The sequence below is a fragment of the Erpetoichthys calabaricus genome, chromosome 10 (genome assembly GCF_900747795.2).
Source record: "Erpetoichthys calabaricus chromosome 10, fErpCal1.3, whole genome shotgun sequence".
In the NCBI taxonomy this organism is placed as follows: domain Eukaryota; kingdom Metazoa; phylum Chordata; class Cladistia; order Polypteriformes; family Polypteridae; genus Erpetoichthys; species Erpetoichthys calabaricus.
Window position 1 is genome coordinate 138,919,957 of NC_041403.2, and position 22,502 is coordinate 138,942,458.

The following is a 22,502-nucleotide window of genomic DNA, read 5'->3' on the forward strand; positions in this document are numbered from 1 at the left end:
CAAGACTAAAAAACTCTACCTAAAGTGTGACCACAGACACACACCAGGCTTCCTCATGTGTGTGGGAAAGCTGCACAGAAAACCCAAACAATTTTATCACAAATGTTGTGGAAAACTAACTCTGCCGCTAAGGCAGGCATCCCGCAATCGTCTTGTCCTCCTTTCTCAAGACAGGAACAGACCCCTTTGTGTGAAATCTTCGGTTTCTTGGTAGTCTGCCTTCATTCTACAAAAAAACAAAACAGTCGACTGAAATGTTTCTTGAGAAAGCTGTTTTATTTTGACCATTTTTTTAATCCAGAACTGAACTTTAAGAATGCCAGGACCTTGCGGCCCAAGTGAACAGAATGACAGGATTCAGCGCTGCTAATGTCATTATAAAGGTTTCTCTAATAACTAATTCGCATTTGACTAATTGAGGAGACGCTGAGGCAGTTGTCCATTCTAACACTGAAGGAACTGCTGCTGAAAAGGGGGCTTTGCAGCCATATATGAATAATAATTTTACAATTTCAAGTAGCTATAGCCATTAATAAACACTAGTAATGAACAATTTAAACTCAAAGCCATTGAATGGTATCTCAGATCAATTTCTGTGTCCAAACTTTTGACTGATAATGCGTCTATCTGTCACGCTCTCTCTCTCTGTCTCCCTTTTGTTTTTTTTTAGAAATTGTCGTATCTTAAAGAAGACAGCTTATCTCAACACTGAATGTCTCCCTAAGGACTGGTGACGGCTTATCTGCCAAATTCCATCAGTGAGTTAGCTGGCCTCACTTATTTCAATCACAGAGAAGGAATGAGCTCTGGGTGGGATGCTAGTCAATCGCAGGACACTCTCCTGCACAGACTCTCTCCAGTGTTTAGTTTCCAGGACACATTCCATGTGGACACAGACACTGACCAGAGTCTAACTCTGCCTCCTGGTGTGCTGAGGTGGCAGCGCTAACTACCATCCTGACTAGCAGCCATAGTCATATTTAGGATGGCTTGATTTTCCTTCCATCCAGGTTACTCAACACCTCCTAAAATAATGTGAGAAAACCATAATGGAAACAGGGCCAAACCTGAGATGGGGTGCCATTCCTCATCAGGTTGCACTCACACACACACCTTTACTGGTCCATTTAAAATCACAGATCCACTAAAATCTATGGCTTCAAACTGGGGAGGAATACAGAGGCCAAGGGAGCGCAAGCAAATGTCACACTGAAGGCGGTCCGCTAGGACTGAAGCCTGCTGTGCCAACAATTCGTCTCAGTACTGCTTTTACTTCTCTTAATGTGTTTGCAATATTTACAGATATCATCCTGCAATGTGGCACCACTAAGAACATTGTAGAAGGAATCGAGAGAAGTGGAGAAGGGCTATGGAGGACAGAGGTATTAAGATTAGTAGGAAAAAGACCGACGGTTTAAAGGACACGAGGGATTACAACTTAAAAGAGTGGGAAAGTCGAGATGTCTCGCATCAACCATAACAAAAACCATAAAATGCAACCCAGTTGGAAAGATTGGGAAAAATGGAGTGTTATGTGACCAAAGAATTACTGCAAGAGTGAAGGGTAAAGTGTGTAAAACAGTGTGAGGTCAGACCAACATTTTTGTATGGATAAGAAATCTGAGCAGTTAAAAAGGAAGCTGGGAGCTACAGAAATGAGGATGTTGAGATGAATGTGTGGAGTAACAAAGACTGAAAAGATTAGGAATGAGCAAATTAGAGGTACAATTCATAGAAAATACTGGAAAGAAGGATAAAGTGGTATGGGCATGTCATGAGAAGAGACGCAAATTACAGTATGTGGGGAGAAGAATTACGGATATGGAAGAAGAGGACGACCAAAATAAAAAGTGGATGGAATGTGTGGAGGAGCATCTAAGGGAGAAAGTGGGGTCAGGCAAGGAATTGCACATCAGACTATAGGGTGGAGAAGGCTGGCCCAATATACATAAAAGTGGGAAAAGCTTGAGAAGAAGAACAATGTGCTTGTAAACCCCCGAGTTCTGTGGATCTCTTTTTTAAAACTGCCGCACCGCACACGCGCCTAAGCTGCGATTCAAAATTCCGTTAGCGGTGCACCCCGCTCCCTTTGCTCATACATTGTTAATAAACCGTTGCTTTGATTGTCAGTATAAACCGAACATCTCCACTCTGACCTACTTACTGCTTTTATTTACAACTGCAACTGTCATCGTTAAGGAGGTTGGGCATACGCTGCCACTCTGGGCAGGCAGAAGGTGTACACTGACCCTTCGCGACAAGCAAATGCCGCTAGCCAATCGGCAAATTTAAAGCTCTAAAGGGAGCCAGCCAGGCCCGATCGTTCCCCTTTCTGTCGTTGACGTGAAAGTGTTCACGGTTTTCACTCCGTTAGGCTCCAAGGACGACGCTGCGCGTCTACCGCCAGTCACGCGACGTCCCATGTAACACATTCCTGCTCTTTGCGTTCCAGTTAACTAAATTTGGCTCCGCTTCCTCGTGGCGATTAGCGGGGCAAGGGAAATTGGACTGGGCGTGGTCACTCCCCGACACGTGTGGCCCCGCCCCCTCGTGCAGGGTCTACGCACGGCGACGGAAAGCGGCACTTTGCTGTCACCGGATCATTATTCGGGAGCGCGGTCCTACCCCTTGAGAAGCCTTCGGCACAAGCCTAAGCGTTTATCGGTCGGCGATCAAAGGAAGAGACACTGATTTCTCAGAGATTTGAAAAGGTAAGCCACACTCGGGGGGCTCGATACTGGGCAGGCTTGGACAGTGGGACTGCTGTGCCCGGGCAAGTGGATCGCTGCGAGGTTGCTTGTTAGACATCGTTGCTATCCCGCGTCTTTTACACGGTTATTTATTTGTGTCATTTCCCCCCAGTGTTACTGGGACACAGATGTTTACGTGCTCTTTTGGCAGGTTATAGATACCCCTGTTTGCCTGCGGGGCGCGATGCTGAAGCAGCCGACTAATCCTGTGGGATTTATTTGCGTAGCTTTGTTAAAGTACCGGGATTTGACAGGGCGTATTGCACGCGTGTCAGGGGCTGCTGTCCGATTCGAGCTGCCATGCAGATGGCGCTTTATTCCTTGGTTCAATCTGGTTTGGGTCTGCACCAACTTTCTTTCTTTCTTTCTTTCTTTCTTTCTTTCTTTCTTTCTTTCTTTCTTTCTTTCCTTCCAATTACAATCGATATTTAGCTAAGCATATTGCAAAAGGCGCTATAAAATATGAAGGCTTAAACGAATCAGTGAAGAAGAGGTGGGTCTTTTTGAACTATGATAACTGATGCTTGAACCCACAAGGTCACAGGTTGACATCACACCCCTGACTTCACATGTGAGCCTGCATGCATTGTGCACTTATATAAGTTTATTAAAATAACTTGATGTTGTTGGCTGTATGATATGAAAACTGGCCAGGACTGATTACTCTTTGTCAGTGGGAATGTGCTGAAGCAGATCTCATTTGCACGTAGGCAGAAGAGAGTGGCTCTTGTGTTCTGTTTTTCAGAGGCCATCGTGGAGGTGGGGGGTATGGGGGGGGTGCTGTCTGTTGGTAGCTGCAGCTTGTGAGGTTACACTTGTCAATCTGAGGTGGGCATGTGAGGCAGGTTTGTGCGCAAGTTCTACTCTGTGACTTCAACAAGGAAGTAATTCGGAGGCGCGCTGACTCTGCTTACAAATGCCAGGAAGCCGTTATGTTCCTGCCCCTTTGTTTGATTCTTTCCTTGAATTGTCTCCATGATCTTGTGATTCCAGGGTTGTGTACTTGCTCTAACCGACTGGTTTCCAGTAAAGTCATTAAGCATGCCTGTGTTACCCAGACCTGTGTTCTGTTGCTAGAAACCCACCGGAAGTCAATTACAATGTTTAGTATTAGGCAGTGACGATGGCTGTTTACCAGTCACTATAACAGCAAATCTGCGTTGCTGACAAAAGTGTGGGGCCTGAGCGGTGAAGACATTTACATTAAGGTACCCGAGACGATGGCGGGAAGGGCACCCTAAGGCCATGCAGGCACGGCACTGTGACTGAACGTGAGGGTCATGACAGACGACAGCACTAAACTGAGGCCTGCTCAAGGGTTTTATGAACCAATCTGTTTCATACGTCACAACCTTTCACTTTAAAATTTATTAGAGTTTCCTCTCTTGTTTGCTTCATATTTCCCTTATATTCTAACCCGAGTTGTCTTAGATATTGAATAATTTTATTAAGCTTTGCCTTGAAACTTCTTCCTTTGTAGAAGAAACATTTAACAGGCATTTGAAAAATTACATATCCCACTTTTTCGTTTCTGCTTCTTACCTTAGTGAACATAATGCTTCACAGTCCTTTCTTTTCTTAAATGTCAGTGTTCCCCATCATCATCTGAAAAGACAACTCTTCCTGTTTAGTTGTTAACATACCTCTCTAGCTTTCTCTTTTGCTTCTTTTTACCAAAGCATGGCATGTATGTGGCACCAATTATTTTCAAGAAGGCCCTGAACGTCTCCCCCACGGCTTGAAGGAGGTCTTGTTTTGCTTCCCAGAGGGACGCTGGCTGTCCATTATGTATAAGCTGGATGGTGCAGGTAGCAGCAGAGTATCGGCACGTGTACAGAGCATAGTGAAATCCTGAAATGTATGTCTGACCAGCATGCGACGCATGGTTATGCCACATGCGAGGTCATCCACTTTTGTGGAGCAGCTCACCAACTAGTGGGTACAAACATGGCTACTGGCATTTAGTAACCAGTACAGAAAAGCCAGGAGTCTATTCCATCCATCTATCCTTCCACTCTTTATCTAATCTAGTGGTGCACATGTCTGCCAAACCGGACACAAGGTGTATATCATTCTGGATGGGGTATCAGTCCATCTTAGGGCACTTGATTGTGCAAACACACTCACCCACTCACAACGGGCCAATTTATATTTACCAGTCCCCCTTGACTGTGGGAGAAAACCACACAAATACAGGCAGAAGATGTTCAACTCCACAGAGGAACTGCCTTAGTTGGACTCAAATCCAGTTCAAATGCTAGCAGCAAATTAGATGGACATCACTACCTAAAAAGATGACTCAAATACCAGGTGAGTCAAGGACAGACATATAGATGCAGACATGCTGAAGGTCTGGTGTGGGGTCCGGCACCTCAGTTCATGCACATGTCAGGGGTGGCACTGCTGGACAGGCAAAAGGTAAGCACAGAGAGTGCAATCAGGGAACAGGAAGAGACAGAGCCACTTGGAGGGCAGTGCCAAGGTGTCAGGACGTGCACATGAAGACCACAGTGCCAGGGGGGGAGAGTCAGCACTGCAGATTCACAGAGAACACCCCCAGAAGCATGTAGATACCAGGGCACAAAGAACATCATCATTATACTTAGAAGGGCATAGGAAAATGTCACCAATGAAGACAAGCAAGGCAGTGGCACAGGGAGTCCATGCAGATAAGTGGGAAAGTTGCATAGTAATTATAATATAATATAATATAATATAATATAATATAATATAATATAATATAATATAATATAATATAATATAATATGGATATGGATGTGACATGTGGTGCAGTGCCTCGCAGTAAGGAGACCAGGGTTCTTGTCCCGTGTCCTCCCTCTGTGGAGTTGACATGTTCTCCCTGTATCTGCATGAGTTTCCTCCCACAGTCCAAAGACATGCAGGTTATGTGAATTTGCGACACTAAATTATCTGTGTGTTTGCTTTGCAATGGACTGGCGCCCTGTCTAGGGTTTGTATCTGACTTGTGCCCTTATGCTATTTGGGATGATAGGCTCCAGCACTCCCCATGACCCTGGTCTGGATTAAGAAGGTTAGAAAATGCCATAGCATAATAAAATATGGTCACAGGGTCAATCTTGTCACATGTACAGAGTGCAGTACTATTCTTGTTTGCGAGTCCCAATGAGCATGCAGCACACCACTACTCCGATGGAATGATCAGAACATACTGCTACCTTACCTCAAAACTTCTGTCCTCCTTATCTGAGAAAACTACCTTCCTGTGAAGATGGATATAATTACCATACCATTTTCTAAGCCCACTTAATCCTAAGCAATGTCACTGTGGGCTGGAGTCTGTCTCAGCAAGCATGAGGGTGCAAGGCAGGAACAATCCTTGGACGTGGCGCTGGACCATCGCACAAGGAACACACCACACACACATACCTGGGCCCAATGCCAATCCACCTAACCTGCATGTCTTTGGAGACACCTGGGATGCAAACCCTGGTCTCCTTGCTGTGAGGCAGCAACACTACCACTCTCTAGATATAAAATAATGGTAAGGAGACCCCTGATGTGCCCGTGTGTGTTCACCCTGCAATGGGCTGATGCCCTTACCTGTGAATGTTCCTGCCTTGTGCTTGATGCTTGCTTGGGTAGGCTCCAGCTTTCCCACAGTCCTGCACTGAATAACTGGTGCTGCAAATGGATGGATTGATGATAGACTAGAAATGTGCTGGTGCAGTGGTTAACATTGATCCTGCATCCTAGTTTCAAGTCCCAATCCCAGCCATTATCAGTTTGCATGTTCTCCTTGTGTCTATTTGGGTTTTCCCAGCATACTTGTGTGCTCCTCTAATGTCCCTCCAGTTTAGTGAAATGGTGACTGTAAACCAGCTTCATGCAACTTGTTGTGTGTGCTGTGTTGAGGGCCCTGAGATGGAGAAAACTATGGACCACAGTACTTGCAAATCACAGCAGCATCAGTGAGCACCACCTTTGCACATGAAAAATAGACCTCCAAGGACTGGCACCATTATATACTGTAGATGTATAGCAAAGATCAAGAAAAAGCAGACTAACAGGGAGTGGTACAACAGTACATATGGCGGGCAGTGCCCCCGTATACCATGTACGGCTGTGGAATGGAATGACTTGTATATCAGTGAATGGCTCCTCAGTACATATTATGGTAGTAGGCAGCAGCACCATTGTACCCTCACATGGTTAGAGGGTCAGCAAGAGGAACAGTGTGAATCCAACAGAAACATTATGGAGCTGTAGAAGTCAATACAAGCCTACAGTGAGTAGTACCATTAAACACGTAGAGGGCATTACCACCCCTATATACCACTATACATGACCACTTTAGCAGAGTGGCTCTGCAGACTTCAGGGATGATTGTAAATTGTTCCAGAGCACATGTTAACGTTTGAGAGTGCTAGAGGGAGCTGTAATCACACATTCCCAGATGACAATGGCAAACTGGGGCACACAATGGCTGGCAGGTGCACAAACTTCCAGTTACAATCCACAGTTACAGGCACATGAACATGAGCGTTTCATAATAAAGGTGTTTAGACTTGTCAGGGTCAGGATGTTAGGGGAGGCACTGTCCACTTTATGGTATGAAATCTCAGGACGCAGAGATTAGATAGGCCTGAGGTGGGCATGTAGATGGGCCGGCCTATTCAGCAGCTGATTAGCCTTCTGGTTTCTGGGCAGAAATGCTTAAGCTGGCTGTGAAAGATTATTGGCTTTCTTGCCCCAGACAGAGATTAAAATGTCTGCATGAGGGGTAGTAATCCTTGCTATTTGGGGTGAGGCCTGTAGCTCCTGCCGACATGATGCTGGCAGGCAGCAAGCCCCCACTAGGTTAGCCTTGTGGAAAAAGTTGCTCGCACAGGTTTCTGTCTTGCTTATCTTCACAGGGTGCTTCTCCCATGCAGCCTTTGGCACAGACAGAGTGACCGCTACATGGACAGAAGTGAGCCAATCAGGTGGCACCACCAGTGACTGAGATTTCTGCTGATCTTGAGTTCTCTGAGGGTTCGTTTTGTGGTTGAGCTCCACTCGCTTCACTGAATTACCAAGTTATTTCCGTTTCTGACACAGGAAGTTTGCTTTGGGTGATAGAAGAGGAGGCAGAAGCAGGTCGCCCTGTAGGCTCTGTGTTGTTAATGCAGCTTCCACGCTGGAGCTGCATAATTCTTTCAACTTTTTTTTTTTTCCTTTACTATTACAGGTTCCTGGAGACTCCAGAACTGCTGGCCATCATGGTGTTCAGTTTAAAAATTGGATGAAGGAGTCCCATAAGGAGAAGCTGTGTGTCTCTTGGCTGTCCCACAGTCAACCACTGCTTCAGGAAAAGCTCATCCCATTGCTCTGATGACAAACCACGTCGACCTCCTGAGCGAGCTGCAACTCCTGGAGAAGGTGCCCAGCTTGGAGCGTCTGCGCACTGCCCAGAAACGACGGAACCAGCAGCTAAAGAAGTGGGCCCAGTATGAGAAGGAAATGCAAAGCAAGAAGCGCAAGGCTGACAAGAAGAAGGCACACAATGGCACTGCCCGCAGGAGGGTGTCATTTGCTACTAATGTGGTGCTGCTTGAAGCATCAGCAAGGAACGATGGAAGTGAAGGTAAGCAAACAGCAAAGTAGACATCTCACACAGACCAGCATCATGGGGCAGTTTGGATCAACAGTGAGAGCATTCCACAGCACATGTGTCCACACCTCAGATGCCTTTATCGTCATCATCACCTCCTTCTGTCACCCTGAGCTCTTCTCCTCACCACACCGGTTGAGTCATTGCCCCACGATGTGACTCTGAGCAGCTCTTTTCACCTTTCAGTTAAACCCTGACCCAAAATACAACTTTGATGAGGTCTTCTCACCTCTCTGTGCCACTTTCGTCAGGTTTCTTCACCTTCCAGTGTTACCCAGGTCAAGACCATTTACATCCCAGTTGAGGCAGCAACTCCCAGTAGGACCATGATCAGGTTTCCTTATTTGCCAGTTCAGTCACTGATTCTCCTGCATCATCATAAACTGTTTCCCTCACCTTCCAGTTCAGTCCCTGACCTATTATGTGACTCTGAGAAGGTCTTTCCATTCTTCAATTAAACCAGTGAACCCCAGTGCAACTCTGATTGGGTCTCCACACTTCCCAGTTCAGTCACTGACTTCTAATGTGACTCTGAGGAGGCCTTTTCACCTTCTGGTTGAGCCAGGGAACTCCAGTCCAACTCTGGACTGTTCAGTCATTGACCTACAACTTGAGTTCTACTCGCATACCAGTGTCACTCTTACAAGGTCTCTGCATCCCTCAGTGTTACCCTAATCAGGCCTTTTCATCTTCCAGTACATCCACTGAACCCCAGTATAACTTAAATGTGGTCTTCTCACCTCCCAGTTCAGTCACTGCCCCCTGTGCCCCCCTGATCAGATCTTTTTATCTCCCAAATCAGTCACTGAATTGCAGTGTAACTCCAGTCGGGCCTCCCCACCTCCCATTTCTTTAACTGATCGCCACAACAGTTCCTCTCATTCCCAATTTAGAATTTTGCCCCCTGTGTCACCCTGACCAGCTCCCCTAAGCTCCAGGCTCTTCATCTCTGCTTGTGTTGCTTTCCGATGACAGACATAAAAGGAATCTTCCATCTTCACTGAGTAAACAAGTGGCTGAATCATCTGAGCCTCTCCAGGGGGTCAATGTGGTCAGTGTCAAGCTGCCTCTCCCTCTTATCTGATGGGAGGACCCCTTGGCATTGCTCACAAAATAGCAGGAAACCATTCAGCTAGATGAATGGCCTGATTTGTTTTCAGATAGGAGAGTTCTGCATCAACACAGTGCCATTCCTGAGGCGGGCTCCTTGCCACTTGCCTTCAGAACACTCAGATGCTGTGACGGGCAAAATCAGGCCTGGCCATATGAATATGCCAGAGCATCCAGGGTGTGGCATGAGGAATGTTTCAAGCTTGTGGCTCACAAAATGAGAAGATGCCATGTACTGAGGTGGGAGTTTGACACAGCAGGGCAGGTACAGCGGAAAAGTCAAGTTTATTTAGAAGGCCATGGAAATAAGAAAAGCCTCAGGACCCCTGCAGTTATAACAGCTACATTTTGAAATGCATTCTGTTTGATTTTGTGCCCCGCTGTGGCTAATATGTCTGTTATGATGAATCAGATGAGGCTGGCTAAACAGCCCAGTCAGGACAGGCAGCCAAGAAAAACCAGTCCGGAAGTGACACTCTCCACAAGGTCCTGAGCTCTGAGCCCTGTTGCTTCAGGTCTTCATCATCACCACTTCCTCAGGTGAAAGTCCATGTGAGTGGGTCAGAGCAAACATGCCAGTGCTGGGGCTGCAGCTGACAACTTCTGCTTATTTACCGATAAGGGAGGTTTCTGTTCTTAGGGTGCGTGTTCACATATGCATTATTATATAGCGCACCTCACTGAAGGTACACTCAGAACATCTAGAGGAAGTTCCAAGAAGAAAGCAGGAACAGAAAAGTACAAAACTATACATGACTCACAAGTGTTATTAAATTCACGGCTACAGATGAATGAGGGGGCTGCAGAGGTGCAGGTTGAAGGTGTGAATCTGCAAATTAACACATGTGGGAGTGTGTGAATGAGGGTACTCACAGGTGTATTTGTGCCTGTCATTGTGTGTGAACGCCTGTGGCCGTGTCTGACAGGCTTTTTAATGTGTGTCAGTGTGTATATGTGGTTATGTGTGTGCAACACATGTAAGATGAGTGTCACTGAGAGTATCTATGTCTATGCATATGAATACATGTGCAATCCTGATGCCGCAATGTGTGTCAGCATGCACGTGTGAAAAGTATGTTTGCGTGATCTGTGTCCGTGTGTGTGAGGGTGTGTGGGGACGAGTGTGCATTGGCGGTGCTTTCTTGATGTGTAGCGGTATGTTCATGTGAAAATAGGGGTCTGCATATGCCTCTCACCTGAAGTGTCAGTGTGTGAGAGATAACAGGGCCATATCCATTTAACAGTGTGTCAGCATGGGTTGATGTGCCATCAGATTTTTTTGGATGCACAGGGGTCCATGACGGCAAGGAGCATTTGTACCAACCACTATCACTCGATGAAACGAGGGAGTACCTGCATGGCAAAAGCATCAAGGAAGACCCCCCTCTTCAAGGGGGTGATAAAGTGATCAAGTCTCACACCAAATTCAAGAGCAAGAAATACAATATGTTGCTGCATGAAATGAATCGGTGTCTGCGCGCTACATTGCTAAAAATAAGACCAAATGTCTGTTAAGGGATGGGGGGGGAGGGGGTGGCTGGGGGGGTCTTAATCCGGCCTTGTGTGTCAGTGTGCAGTGGGAGTGTGTGTGTATTGTGAGATCATTTCAAGATGCATATGTGTCATTAAGAATGGATGCGTACATCAGTGGTTATGTGTGTCCATTTGAAATGCTCCCATTATTTGTGTACACTTATATATCTATTTATGCATGTGGGCTCCCAGGGTCTCATGTATAATGACCTGCATGGATTTCACACTAAAACATGGCATACACACAAAATTAGAAATGTGTGCGCACACAAAAAAATCAGATGCTTAAAACTGTGTGTAAGCAAAGTTCCACACACCTTCCCTTTATAAATCCCAATCAAGGTGAATTTTAATGCATGTACACGTGCCTACAGCCCCACCCTGACTCCTCCACGAATTTCATTTATTTGAATATGCAAATCAATATAAATAGCCCTTCCGTTCAGTGTTTTGTTAGAAGACAATGGCAAAAGCATGTGTAAAAAAGAAGAACTTCAGTGAATGCAAAGTGGAGGTCCTGCTCAGTGAAGTGGAAGCAACAAAAACGTACTATTTAGTGGCTTAAGCAGTGGTATAAGCAACAAAAGTTAACTGATGGAGTTGCACAGCAGTACAGAGGCACTCAAAAGTTCAAGATCAGAAAGTCACACAGTGCTCAAAATAAAAAAAAGTGTAAATCATGTGTAAATAATTTACATGTTTAATAAAACAAACAAGCAGGCAGCATATGCGGTATTACTGTTTATTCTGTTTCAGACAATAAGCGACCCATGTGACTCCAGGGAGCGATGGTGTTGCTCTGCCCAGAATATCTTTGGGCTCAGGCTGCACACACACCTCTGCCTCGGAAACTGCTGGACGACCACCTGGCTGTTCTGGAGTCATAAAATGTAGTAGTGGATGCTGTAAGAGATGTGGCCAATGAACTAAGGAATATAAGGGCTGTACTGGGTGATATTGACAACAAATTAAATGAATTGATTAAAAAATTAATGCTGCATCTGATTACCTGTTTTTACATTCTGCTAATTACAGTCAAACAAAGCTGCAACGCTGTCCAATCTGGCTGATCATTTGGTGGGTCAGGGTCAGGTTCATCATAGCGCATTTCTTGAGGTATGGGCAAGCCACAATCGTATGCCACATTATGCAGCACGCTACATGCTTTCACAATGCGATACACACTTTCCGTGGACTATAAAGCAGCTTATTAATTGAGTGGAAATGCTTTCTATTTACATAAGCAAATTCATTCTCCTGCGGTGGGTTGGCACCCTGCCCGGGATTGGTTCCTGCCTTGTGCCCTGTGTTGGCTGGGATTGGCTCCAGCAGACCCCCGTGACCCTGTGTTCGGATTCAGCGGGTTGGAAAATGGATGGATGGATGGAAATTCATTCTCTGAAGGAGCCTTTATAGTGTAGTGTAAGCACTGGACGCCACAATGGATAGATTCTATGCTCTTTACATGGCTCTTTGAGGTGACTAACTATCCTTAAAAGGACTGCTTGCCTTTTGCCACACTAGTTGGAACAAAAGCACCTGCGATTGTGCGGAGTTGCCATTTTTATAAACGCTCTACTATAGATGATGTAGTGCCAGCCAGTGATTTATCCCTGGCTGATGTAACTTGTCCAGCAGTCATTGCAATAGCAATGCGCTTGCAGTTGACCGCTCCGATTGCATTTGGAAAACCTGACGTTGCTGCAAATTGCGCTTTTATGTTTGCCAGTTCAAACACAGTGTAAGGAAATCTTATATACTGTATCTGGATGGCAAGCGGATAATACCATCCTGTGGAGCTGGCACGGCGCACCTCGTGATGATTGTGAAATATCCAGTTCACGTTGAAAAGCTCCTGTGGCTAATATCCCAAGGGTGGGCAGAACTTATAAAGGAGCAGGTAGAGCACAATTCCTCAAAGTCTTCCTTAGTAAAGCCGGCGCTTAGAAACCGAAATCGACTTAGAAGCCACTCATCACCATGGGACAAGAAATCAGTATGATCTCTTAATACACACTCTCTTCTAATTCTTCCACTTGTGGTATCTTCTAACAATGCTAAAGCAGCTATGGTAGTTGGAATAGTTTTGCCTTTCCATGAACCATCATATTGTTACAGAATGATTACAATAAAGTGGCTAAAATTTGTAAACAATATGCAATTAATTTCAGTGTATTTGATAAAGCCCACCTCATGGATGCTAATCTAAAAAAGAAAGGGAAACCCCACAGAAAGAGTAGCACTGCTTTGATGCTGGGTGCCGACCATTTACAGAACCAAACAGAAAGTTGCATACGCATGGTGTGAGCCTGTCGTGAAAATGTGTGTGGCTTTATGCCGAGTTTAGTTTTTATTAGGGTTGGGCAAGTTAACACATTATTATTGCATTAACTCGTTAATTAATTAATGCCGACAATTATTTTATTGTGCATTAATGCAGTTTTTCTTATTATTATTATTATTATTTTGCAAGCATCACTCTCGCTAATGATTGATGGAGATCAGTGATCTTCTTGTTACAGCGCTTTCTGATACGCTTTTGCTAGAAGGAAAGTTAGCTTTGTTGATTTGACCTTGAATCCCTGCGTGTGCATGAGTGGCGAAGAGCAAACAGCTTCTAAAATGGCCTGTGGATAAATACCAAAGTGAATGCACAAAGCAAAATAATCCGTGGATGACTTTTTTCGTATTATCGCTGAATTGGACTCTGATTTGTCGGACTCCGATTTTGATGTAAGTGATCTGGAGATGGAGATCAAAAACGAAAGTGAGGTACCGGCATCAGCTGATTGTTCCCCAGCTGATCGTGGTGCTGAACACGTTCGTGTAGATGATGCACCTATGGCAACATTCTTCAGGGAGGGCAGACATTACAATGACAGGAGATACAAACCTTATTGCGTCTCACTGCAACTGCCACCCCCCGCGCGCCTGTCTCACAAAGACAGCCAGGCAGCCAGCCCACCATGCATTCCTGTTGGCCCTCGAGTCGCCGTAAACTGCAAACAGGCGCCAGCAGGCACAACAGGCGGCAACAGACTTTATATGTTGATTTATGTGTTAAGCCATTGCTTTGTGCGCTTTTCAGAAAACGTGAGTTTTTTGGAAAAAATATTAGGCCTCAAAGAGTTGCTACTGAACATCAACTGTTTATGCTGCTCCCTGATAAAAGAAAATGTTTCTGCTGGTATCTGTTCAGATAAAAAAGAAAACACATTTAGAAATGTTAACTTGCTGTTGCTCGGAAGGAGTCTGTTATAATGTGATCGTGGCTCTGGACTCTGAGGGTAACTTCCATCCATCCATCCATTTTCCAACCCGCTGAATCCGAACACAGGGTCACGGGGGTCTGCTGGAGCCAATCCCAGCCAACACAGGGCACAAGGCAGGGAACCAATCCTGGGCAGGGTGCCAACCCACCGCAGGACACACACAAACACACCCACACACCAAGCACACACTAGGGCCAATTTAGAATCGCCAATCCACCTAACCTGCATGTCTTTGGACTGTGGGAGGAAACCGGAGCGCCCGGAGGAAACCCACGCAGACACGGGGAGAACATGCAAACTCCACGCAGGGAGGACCCGGGAAGTGAACCCGGGTCCCCAGGTCTCCCAACTGCGAGGCAGCAGCACTACCCACTGCGCCACCGTGCCGCCCTGAGGGTAACTTGTTTTTCTATAACAGACGAGATAAAACGTTAATGCCCTGGCAGTGACAAATAGCTTTGGTTTTATATTTGATTAGATTACATTAATGTTTAAGTTGAGATTTACAAGAAATATTTTAACTGCTACTATGTAAAGGGAATAGAGCTGTTAAAAAGTACATTATTTGTTTAAAGTGTTTGCAAACCAAATACATGGAATACTCTACTTTTGAGTTCATTATTGAATTTTGCACATAACAATGTGATTGTTGTCATTGTCGACTAATCGCGATTAAAAATTTTAATCACCGCCCAGCACTAGTTTTTATAGATCTTGATGTGAGCGCGGAAACAGGCATACGCACCATTTATGCACAAGGCCCCAGGTGTGATCATCTAGATCCGTGTGAAATCACAAGTGAGATCAAGTGTGTCTTACGGCAGGCGTCAGTGTGCACATGTGGGCGTGTGTGTCAGGAGCACTCTCTTGATGCATGTTATTTTGTGTCTTCACACATGCTTATGTTTTTCAGATGTACATTTGTTGTGTTTGCACTTGTTTCTGTAGGAATGCGCAGGTTTGTAGGAATAAACTACCAAGCAGTATGGTAACAGTAGGACTTTAGGGACCTTCAAATGTTGACTTTATGCTATTTTGGAAAGGTTGGGCTTAATGGCTGGTTCTTGTCAAAATTGTGGCTGCAGGTTTTCATTCTAATCCTTTTTTTAATTAGTGATCCGTTTTTGCTGTTAATGGATTTCTTTTCCCTTCATTTTAATGAACTTGTTTTTTAAGATTCAATCCTCTGAATTGCTTCATTGTTTTTGTTCCTTTAACGACTCTTAAACTGAAATGAGATGTGAAGCGAGCCAACTGATGACCAGCTAAGTCAGGGCCTCAAACTCTGACCAGTTTCACTCCAACTAGTTTCTTAATTAAAATTCTAATCTTGCTGTCAATTAAATCCATTATTTAATTCTGCGGCCTGTTGCTACTCTTATTCTCTCACAGCAGACATTTCCAAAACTCTTAATTGTCTTTTTTAACAGCGCCCTCAAAATTTTTCCTGGACCTGAGCAGATCAATGTTACAGAGACCGTCGCCCTTCTTTATTTTCAGCTATTGTGTGATGGACACGGCTTAACTGGTCATGCATTAGCTTGTTTTGTATCTCATTATTGTTTATTGTTTTACTAATCAAGAAAAGGGCTCAAATGGAATCCTGCTGCCATGTCAGCTCTCCAGAGACCCCTGCTCTAGACAGATAGATCAATAGATGGTACTTCATTTGTCCCAAGGGGGAAATTTAGCTTTTTACAGAAGCTCAATAAATAAATTAATTAATATTATAACAAACAAATACAACCCACAGCAGACTTAATAAAAAGAAAGAACACTTAAAGATAAAAAGAGCAGTGACGGTTAGGCATCATAAAGGCGTATTGCTTATATAGGTTGTGGAAAGCATACCCCCGGACACAGACAGACAGACACCAGAATGTCCAAAACACACTTCTTTATTTCTTTTCGCACCACAATGCCTTCCTCCACCAACTCTTTCTTCTTTCTCTTTCTTTTCTTCTTTCTCTTTCTCACCGCCTCTCCCCTCCTCACAAGCTTTGTCTCCTTCCTCCCAACTCTGGCTCAGCTTCTGGAGGGAGGCGGTCCCTTATATACTGACCCGGATGAGCTCCAGGTGCTCCCCTTGACGACACTTCCTGGTGTGGTGGAAGTGTCAAGAGAACCCCCGGAAGCCCTCCTGGTGCCCCTGGGAATTCTTCCGGCAGCACTTCCTGGTGTGGCGGAAGTGCTGCCATCCAGGACTTCACAACTGTCTGGGCGCCCCCTGGTGGTGACCACGTCCTCTGGTAGGGATGAATGTCCCAACTCCGGTCCAGTGGCCCATAAGCAGACCCGGGCAACTGCCCCCTCGTGGCCCAGGGGAGGTAATGTCCATCACGGGGACCATCCATCACCATAGGGTCCCCATCCATCTGGAACAAGGTATATGTATATATATACTAGGGGGCTTTGCCCCCTGCTCGCTGGGGCTGAATGCACCCCAAGGAAACGCGGCCACTCCTCCAAAACCCCTGTTAAATGGTGATACAATGGGAAACAAATACATTTTTTTTTACCTCCTCTTTGCTCGATCAGCTGCTGGCTTGCTGCTGCTGCCATGCCGCGAGATCTGCATCTTATGCGGCGCTTCGAATGTTTAAAAGCCTGTAGAGCAGCTGTCCTTTAGTCTCACTGCCTTGTTTCTCTTGTCCCCCAGACATCCTCAAACACTTCAATCTCTTTTCGCTGTTCCGTTATTTCACCGAGTAATATTTTCCATTTGTTTGCACTAATTCGATCTTTACTCTCATTTTTTTGAGACTTTCGAATTTTCCTACTTCCATTATCTCTAACCTGCTCTGCATGTGTATCACAGGACTTGCTTCCAAAGGCTGTAAATATGACGTGACTTGACTGTCTTGCGAGATGTTAAAGTGTCTCTTTGTCTCTCTGTCTCTCTTCAAAAGATCTTGTCTCGTCGCAAGATTTTTTTTTTATAATAAGAGAGATATGCATGTGCAAAATGCTCCATTTGTGTCCTTTTACACCTTGACTTGTGTGTAGTGCGGTATAAAATGCTGCAGCACTAAATGTCAAAGCACCTTTTGACAGATATTTGTGTCCATTTGTATCCAACCAACCGACAAGCTCAGGGTGTTACCACATGTACGCCGGCTTCCTGAAGTACACTTAAACAAAGTGAGTTTCCTCAGAGTCAAAATTTGGAAAAACCCTTTATTTCTTGTCAGCTCTTTTCTATTGTAAAGAAAATCAGACAATTAAGTGGAAAGACTCCACTGGGTGTAAAGTACAAGCGTGTGTACACTGGCTGGCAAAAATTAAGAGATCACCACACTTAGACAGTGTTTACCTAGCTTTTTTACTTCATAGCAAATAAACAAGTCAGATATAACACAAAACAATTTTTAATTAATAGCTTAGCATTCTGGCTTTGTGACACATGACTCAAACAAATTAAGTTATTGTTTTGTTATCAGATTAGGCAGGTGAAGTACAGTGCATCCGGAAAGTATTCACAGCGCATCACTTTTTCCACATTTTGTTATGTTACAGCCTTATTCCAAAATGGATTAAATTCAATTTCTCCCTCAGAATTCTACACACAACACCCCATAATGACAACGTGGAAAAAGTTTACTTGAGGTTTTTGCAAATTTATTAAAAATAAAAAAATTGAGAAATCACATGTACATAAGTATTCACAGCCTTTGCTCAATACTTTGTCGATGCACCTTTGGCAGCAATTACAGCCTCAAGTCTTTTTGAATATGATGCCACAAGCTTGGCACACCTATCCTTGGCCAGTTTCGCCCATTCCTCTTTGCAACACCTCTCAAGCTCCATCAAGTTGGATGGGAAGCGTCGGTGCACAGCGATTTTAAGATCTCTCCAGAGATGTTCAATCGGATTCAAGTCTGGGCTCTGGCTGGGCCACTCAAGGACATTCACAGAGTTGTCCTGAAGCCACTCCTTTGATATCTTGGCTGTGTGCTTAGGGTTGTTGTCCTGCTGAAAGATGAACCGTCGCCCCAGTCTGAGGTGAAGAGCGCTCTGGAGCAGGTTTTCATCCAGGATGTCTCTGTACATTGCTGCAGTCATCATTCCCTTTATCCTGACTAGTCTCTCAGTTCCTGCCGCTGAAAAACATCCCCACAGCATGATGCTGCCCCCACCATGCTTCACTGTAGGGATGGTATTGGCCTGGTGATGAGCGGTGCCTGGTTTCCTCCAAACCTGACGCCTGGCATTCACACCAAAGAGTTCAATCTTTGTCTCATCAGACCAGAGAATTTTCTTTCTCGTGGTCCGAGAGTCCTTCAGGTGCCTTTTGGCAAACTCCATGTGTGCCTTTTACTAAGGAGTGGCTTCCATCTGGCCACTCTACCATACAGGCCTGATTGGTGGATTGCTGCAGAGATGGTTGTCCTTCTGGAAGGTTCTCCTCTCTCCACAGAGGACCTCTGGAGCTCTGACAGAATGACCATTGGGTTCTTGGTCACCTCCCTGACTAAGGCCCTTCTCCCCCGATCGCTCAGTTTAGATGGCCGGCCAGCTCTAGGAAGAGTCCTGGTGGTTTCGAACTTCTTCCACTTACAGATGATGGAGGCCACTGTGCTCATTGGGACCTTCAAAGCAGCAGAAATTTTTCTGTAACCTTCCCCAGATTTGTGCCTCGAGACAATCCTGTCTCAGAGGTCTACAGACAATTCCTTTGACTTCATGCTTGGTTTGTGCTCTGACATGAACTGTCAACTGTGGGACCTTATATAGACAGGTGTGTGCCTTTCCAAATCATGTCCAATCAACTGAATTTACCACAGGTGAACTCCAGTTAAGCAGCAGAAACATCTCAAGGATGATCAGGGGAAACAGGATGCACCTGAGCTCAATTTTGAGCTTCATGGCAAAGGCTGTGAATACTTAGGTACATGTGCTTTCTCAATTTTTTTATTTTTAATAAATGTGCAAAAACCTCAAGTAAACTTTTTTCACGTTGTCATTATGGGGTGTTGTGTGTAGAATTCTGAGGAAAAAAAATGAATTTAATCCACTTTGGAATAAGGCTGTAACATAACAAAATGTGGAAAAAGTGATGCCCTGTGAATACTTTCCGGATGCACTGTAAATGACTGGACACACAATGAAGGTTTGGGGCAGCCACCCGTATAGTTTCCCTGGCTGTAAAAAGGGTTGAAGTTTTAGTACAAGTCCAAAGTAGAACTGCTCAAGTATGGAAGATGAGGGGTTTTTATAGTCGGTTCCCAGGAAGTGACATCCTCTGGGCCGGGACAGGCAGGATTTCTCATTTTTGGTCTGCAAAGAGAAAAGAGAGAGGTTTAGTGCAACCCGTCGCCCCCTAGCCTGGCGTGGAATTGTCGTTTTCTGGTCCCTTTGGTTGACTCCCAAGTGCACGTGTGACAGCAGATTAAAAATTATGGAATCAAATGTTCAGAAAATTAATATTTAAACCAAAATTAATTTTATGATATCTTCACATCTCACTTAGGAGTAAAAAGGAACCTTTAAGCTTGACAGAAATAGTGATTTGATTTATATCGTGATATATATTGATTCATATGAAAAAAAGCATCATGATACATTTTTTACTATATTGCCCAGCCCTATGAGTAGCAATAGATGTGGTAAAATACAGAACTTAATTTTATTTAACAGAAAACCCAGATCAGCTGCCCTGATGTACTCCGTACGCCTTACTTACTCCTTACTAAATAAACTCCACTATATTTAGCTTGCCTGGCCATTCAAAAATCTGTTTGCTATTTCTACTCCTTCTCCTCAGTATCTTCATTCAGATCGGTTATTCTTATCATTCTTATCAGACAAACTCTAACTGCTGCTTTTATGAAACGTAACTAAATATGCCAAAAATATTATTTCATAGAGGATTAACTTTAGTCGCACACAAAATAAATCTTATTAGTCACAGAATTGTAGTTCTTGTTGCCAAGTTCATATCAAGGAGGTTTCTATGGTGAGATTAGGGTCTAAAGACCTGACCGACTGCTACTGCTGTTTTAAGGCTTTTATTTCAAGTTTCCTCTGGTGCCACACAGACTGCCAAAGTATACTGTTTACGGGGGGGGGGGCACACATTTTCGTTTTTTTTTTTTTAATTTATACATAGTGCTTCACTTAAGAATGCAACTTTTCAGGGGCAAATGAATGCATACCACAATAGTAACATTTCAAAAAGAGAAAAACTTCCTCTTTAAGTTGTTGCTTTGTTTACATCGGTTTTTTTTTTCTGAAAAATTTGACAAAACATGCTAATTTTTTTGGGTTTATCATGTTGTAAAATGAACTCAAATTTTGTGGTGAAGTGCATTTTGGGATTTTGAGAATCGTCACTACAAAGGCTTCTGAAGCAGCCTTGTTTAAACAAAACCAGAACGGAAGGCAGAGTGACATAACAACACACGTCTTAGCGCTCCAGGGTTTGTGGGTGTCATCTGTGTGGAGTCTGCTGCACAACCACCCCATGTTCCTGTGCTGTCTGACAGTTGGGTAGTTGCTTTGATGACAGCGTGAGAGGCGTCTGTTTCTACTCTGCGCTGGATCATCTTCCTGTCCTAAGTGATTTCCTGCCTTGTTGTTGCCAAGATCAACATCCAGAACCTGAGCAGATAGGATTGTGTACTTCATTGTTGTTGACAAAGGCCAGAACCCGTGTGAAAATTGCTAGCCAGTGACACCACTTGTGTCCACAAACAGTTTACAAAATAGAACAGAAATCTGTCTGTCAAGGTGTAGCCATTTTTCATTCAGTGTCTCTTAGTGTGTAATTGAGGGAGCTTTGGGTGTAAGCCAGGCCGCATTGTCATGTCTCCTTTCCCTTCTCCCCAGTGCGCTACCTGCTGAAGAGTGGCGTGAATCCTGACCTGTGCAATGAAGATGGGCTGACGGCACTGCATCAGGTAAGAATCTTTGTAAACCTCTTTGTAAACCAAGCAGACCCACCAGCACTGTGACAACTAAAGGATCATCACAGCCCCTCCTCATTTGTACACCTAGTCATCCAGAGCAAGGCTGGGGAGCTTTTCACTGGGGGCCCAGCAGAATGTTTTGATACGTCCATTTTAGGTCATGAAAATGAATCGCTAGTTCAGTCATTGGGTATCGTTCACCTGTCACTTGACTGGTCACTTGGTGTCAGGGTCATTCTTCACATCCACTGTGGTTTAAAAATCCAGCATCACTGGAGAAGGCCAGCAAGTATCACAACACTGACAAGGCCCGGTTCACATAACCTGGTAATCTACCAGGCTGACAGAGACCATAAACAATAAGCCACTGTAAGGACCACAACCAGTGGCATTATACTTCTTTTTGTGTTTGCCATAAAAATAAGAAACGAAGAAATAATGGTTGAAAGTTTATCAACTTATTTTTTTGTACATGCACAGTGTACTTGGATCACACAGACACATTTAAGGCTGATTTATACTGTACATCTTTGTAGAACCTATGCCATAGTCCATGCCAACAATGTCATTGTTTTAGTGTAGCTTGGCGTGAACCTCCTCATAAATGTTGACGTGAACCCATTGCAGACAGCTACGACTCAGATTGGCCCATTTGGTAGCGACGTATTACCTGAAAAGTGCTTCCATTCATCTTCCATTTTGGAAGTCTGCAAATGTATGATAAAGTGAACAAATGTGAGGGTCAAGTTCGTTCACCTATGGAAGAAAATGTGTAGCAAGAGGAGTGGAGATCCTAGAGGACGAAAACTGACTGCACTTTTGTGGATCATTTGCTTTTCTAGCATGCTACAAACACCATCAGCTATCATTCAGGTTTGTAACTACAGCACGGCATGATGCAGAACTTTAAACTGCTTTCAACGGCGTAGCCTACGCACATAGGCTCTACATAGAAGTTATTATCCAGGCAATTATGTAATCGGCCAATGATGTGACAGTAGGGCAGTGCATAAAATTATGTCTTGGTGATAAGAAACATTCAGAGGACAATGGCCAGCCCGGTTCAAGTAACCCAGACAAACCCTCTACAACTGTGGCGATTAGAAAAGCATCTCAGAATGCTCAACACATTAAGGTGTACGGGCAACAACAGCAGCAAACCATGTCGGGTTCAACTCCAGTAGCCAACAACAGAAAGCTGAAACTGCTATAGTCATAGGCTCACCAAATCTGAACTGATGAAGATTGGAAAAATGTAGCCTGGTCTGAAGAATCTCAATTTCTGCTGAGGGACACA

The 22,502-nt window shown here is 44.5% G+C and overlaps 1 protein-coding gene across 1 annotated transcript in view; it reads left to right on the plus strand.

Annotated features, from left to right (window-relative positions):
* The first annotated feature begins 2,550 nt into the window (after positions 1–2,550).
* The window catches only part of ppp1r16b (protein phosphatase 1, regulatory subunit 16B), a 65,954-nt gene continuing 46,002 nt past the window's right edge, over positions 2,551–22,502 (plus strand). Inside the window, exons 1-3 of the mRNA XM_028811939.2 lie at positions 2,551–2,711; positions 7,960–8,355; positions 21,126–21,196. Of these exons, the coding sequence (XP_028667772.1) occupies positions 8,103–8,355; positions 21,126–21,196 (324 nt within the window). The 5' untranslated portion in view covers positions 2,551–2,711; positions 7,960–8,102. The remainder of the gene's footprint in view (positions 2,712–7,959; positions 8,356–21,125; positions 21,197–22,502) is intronic.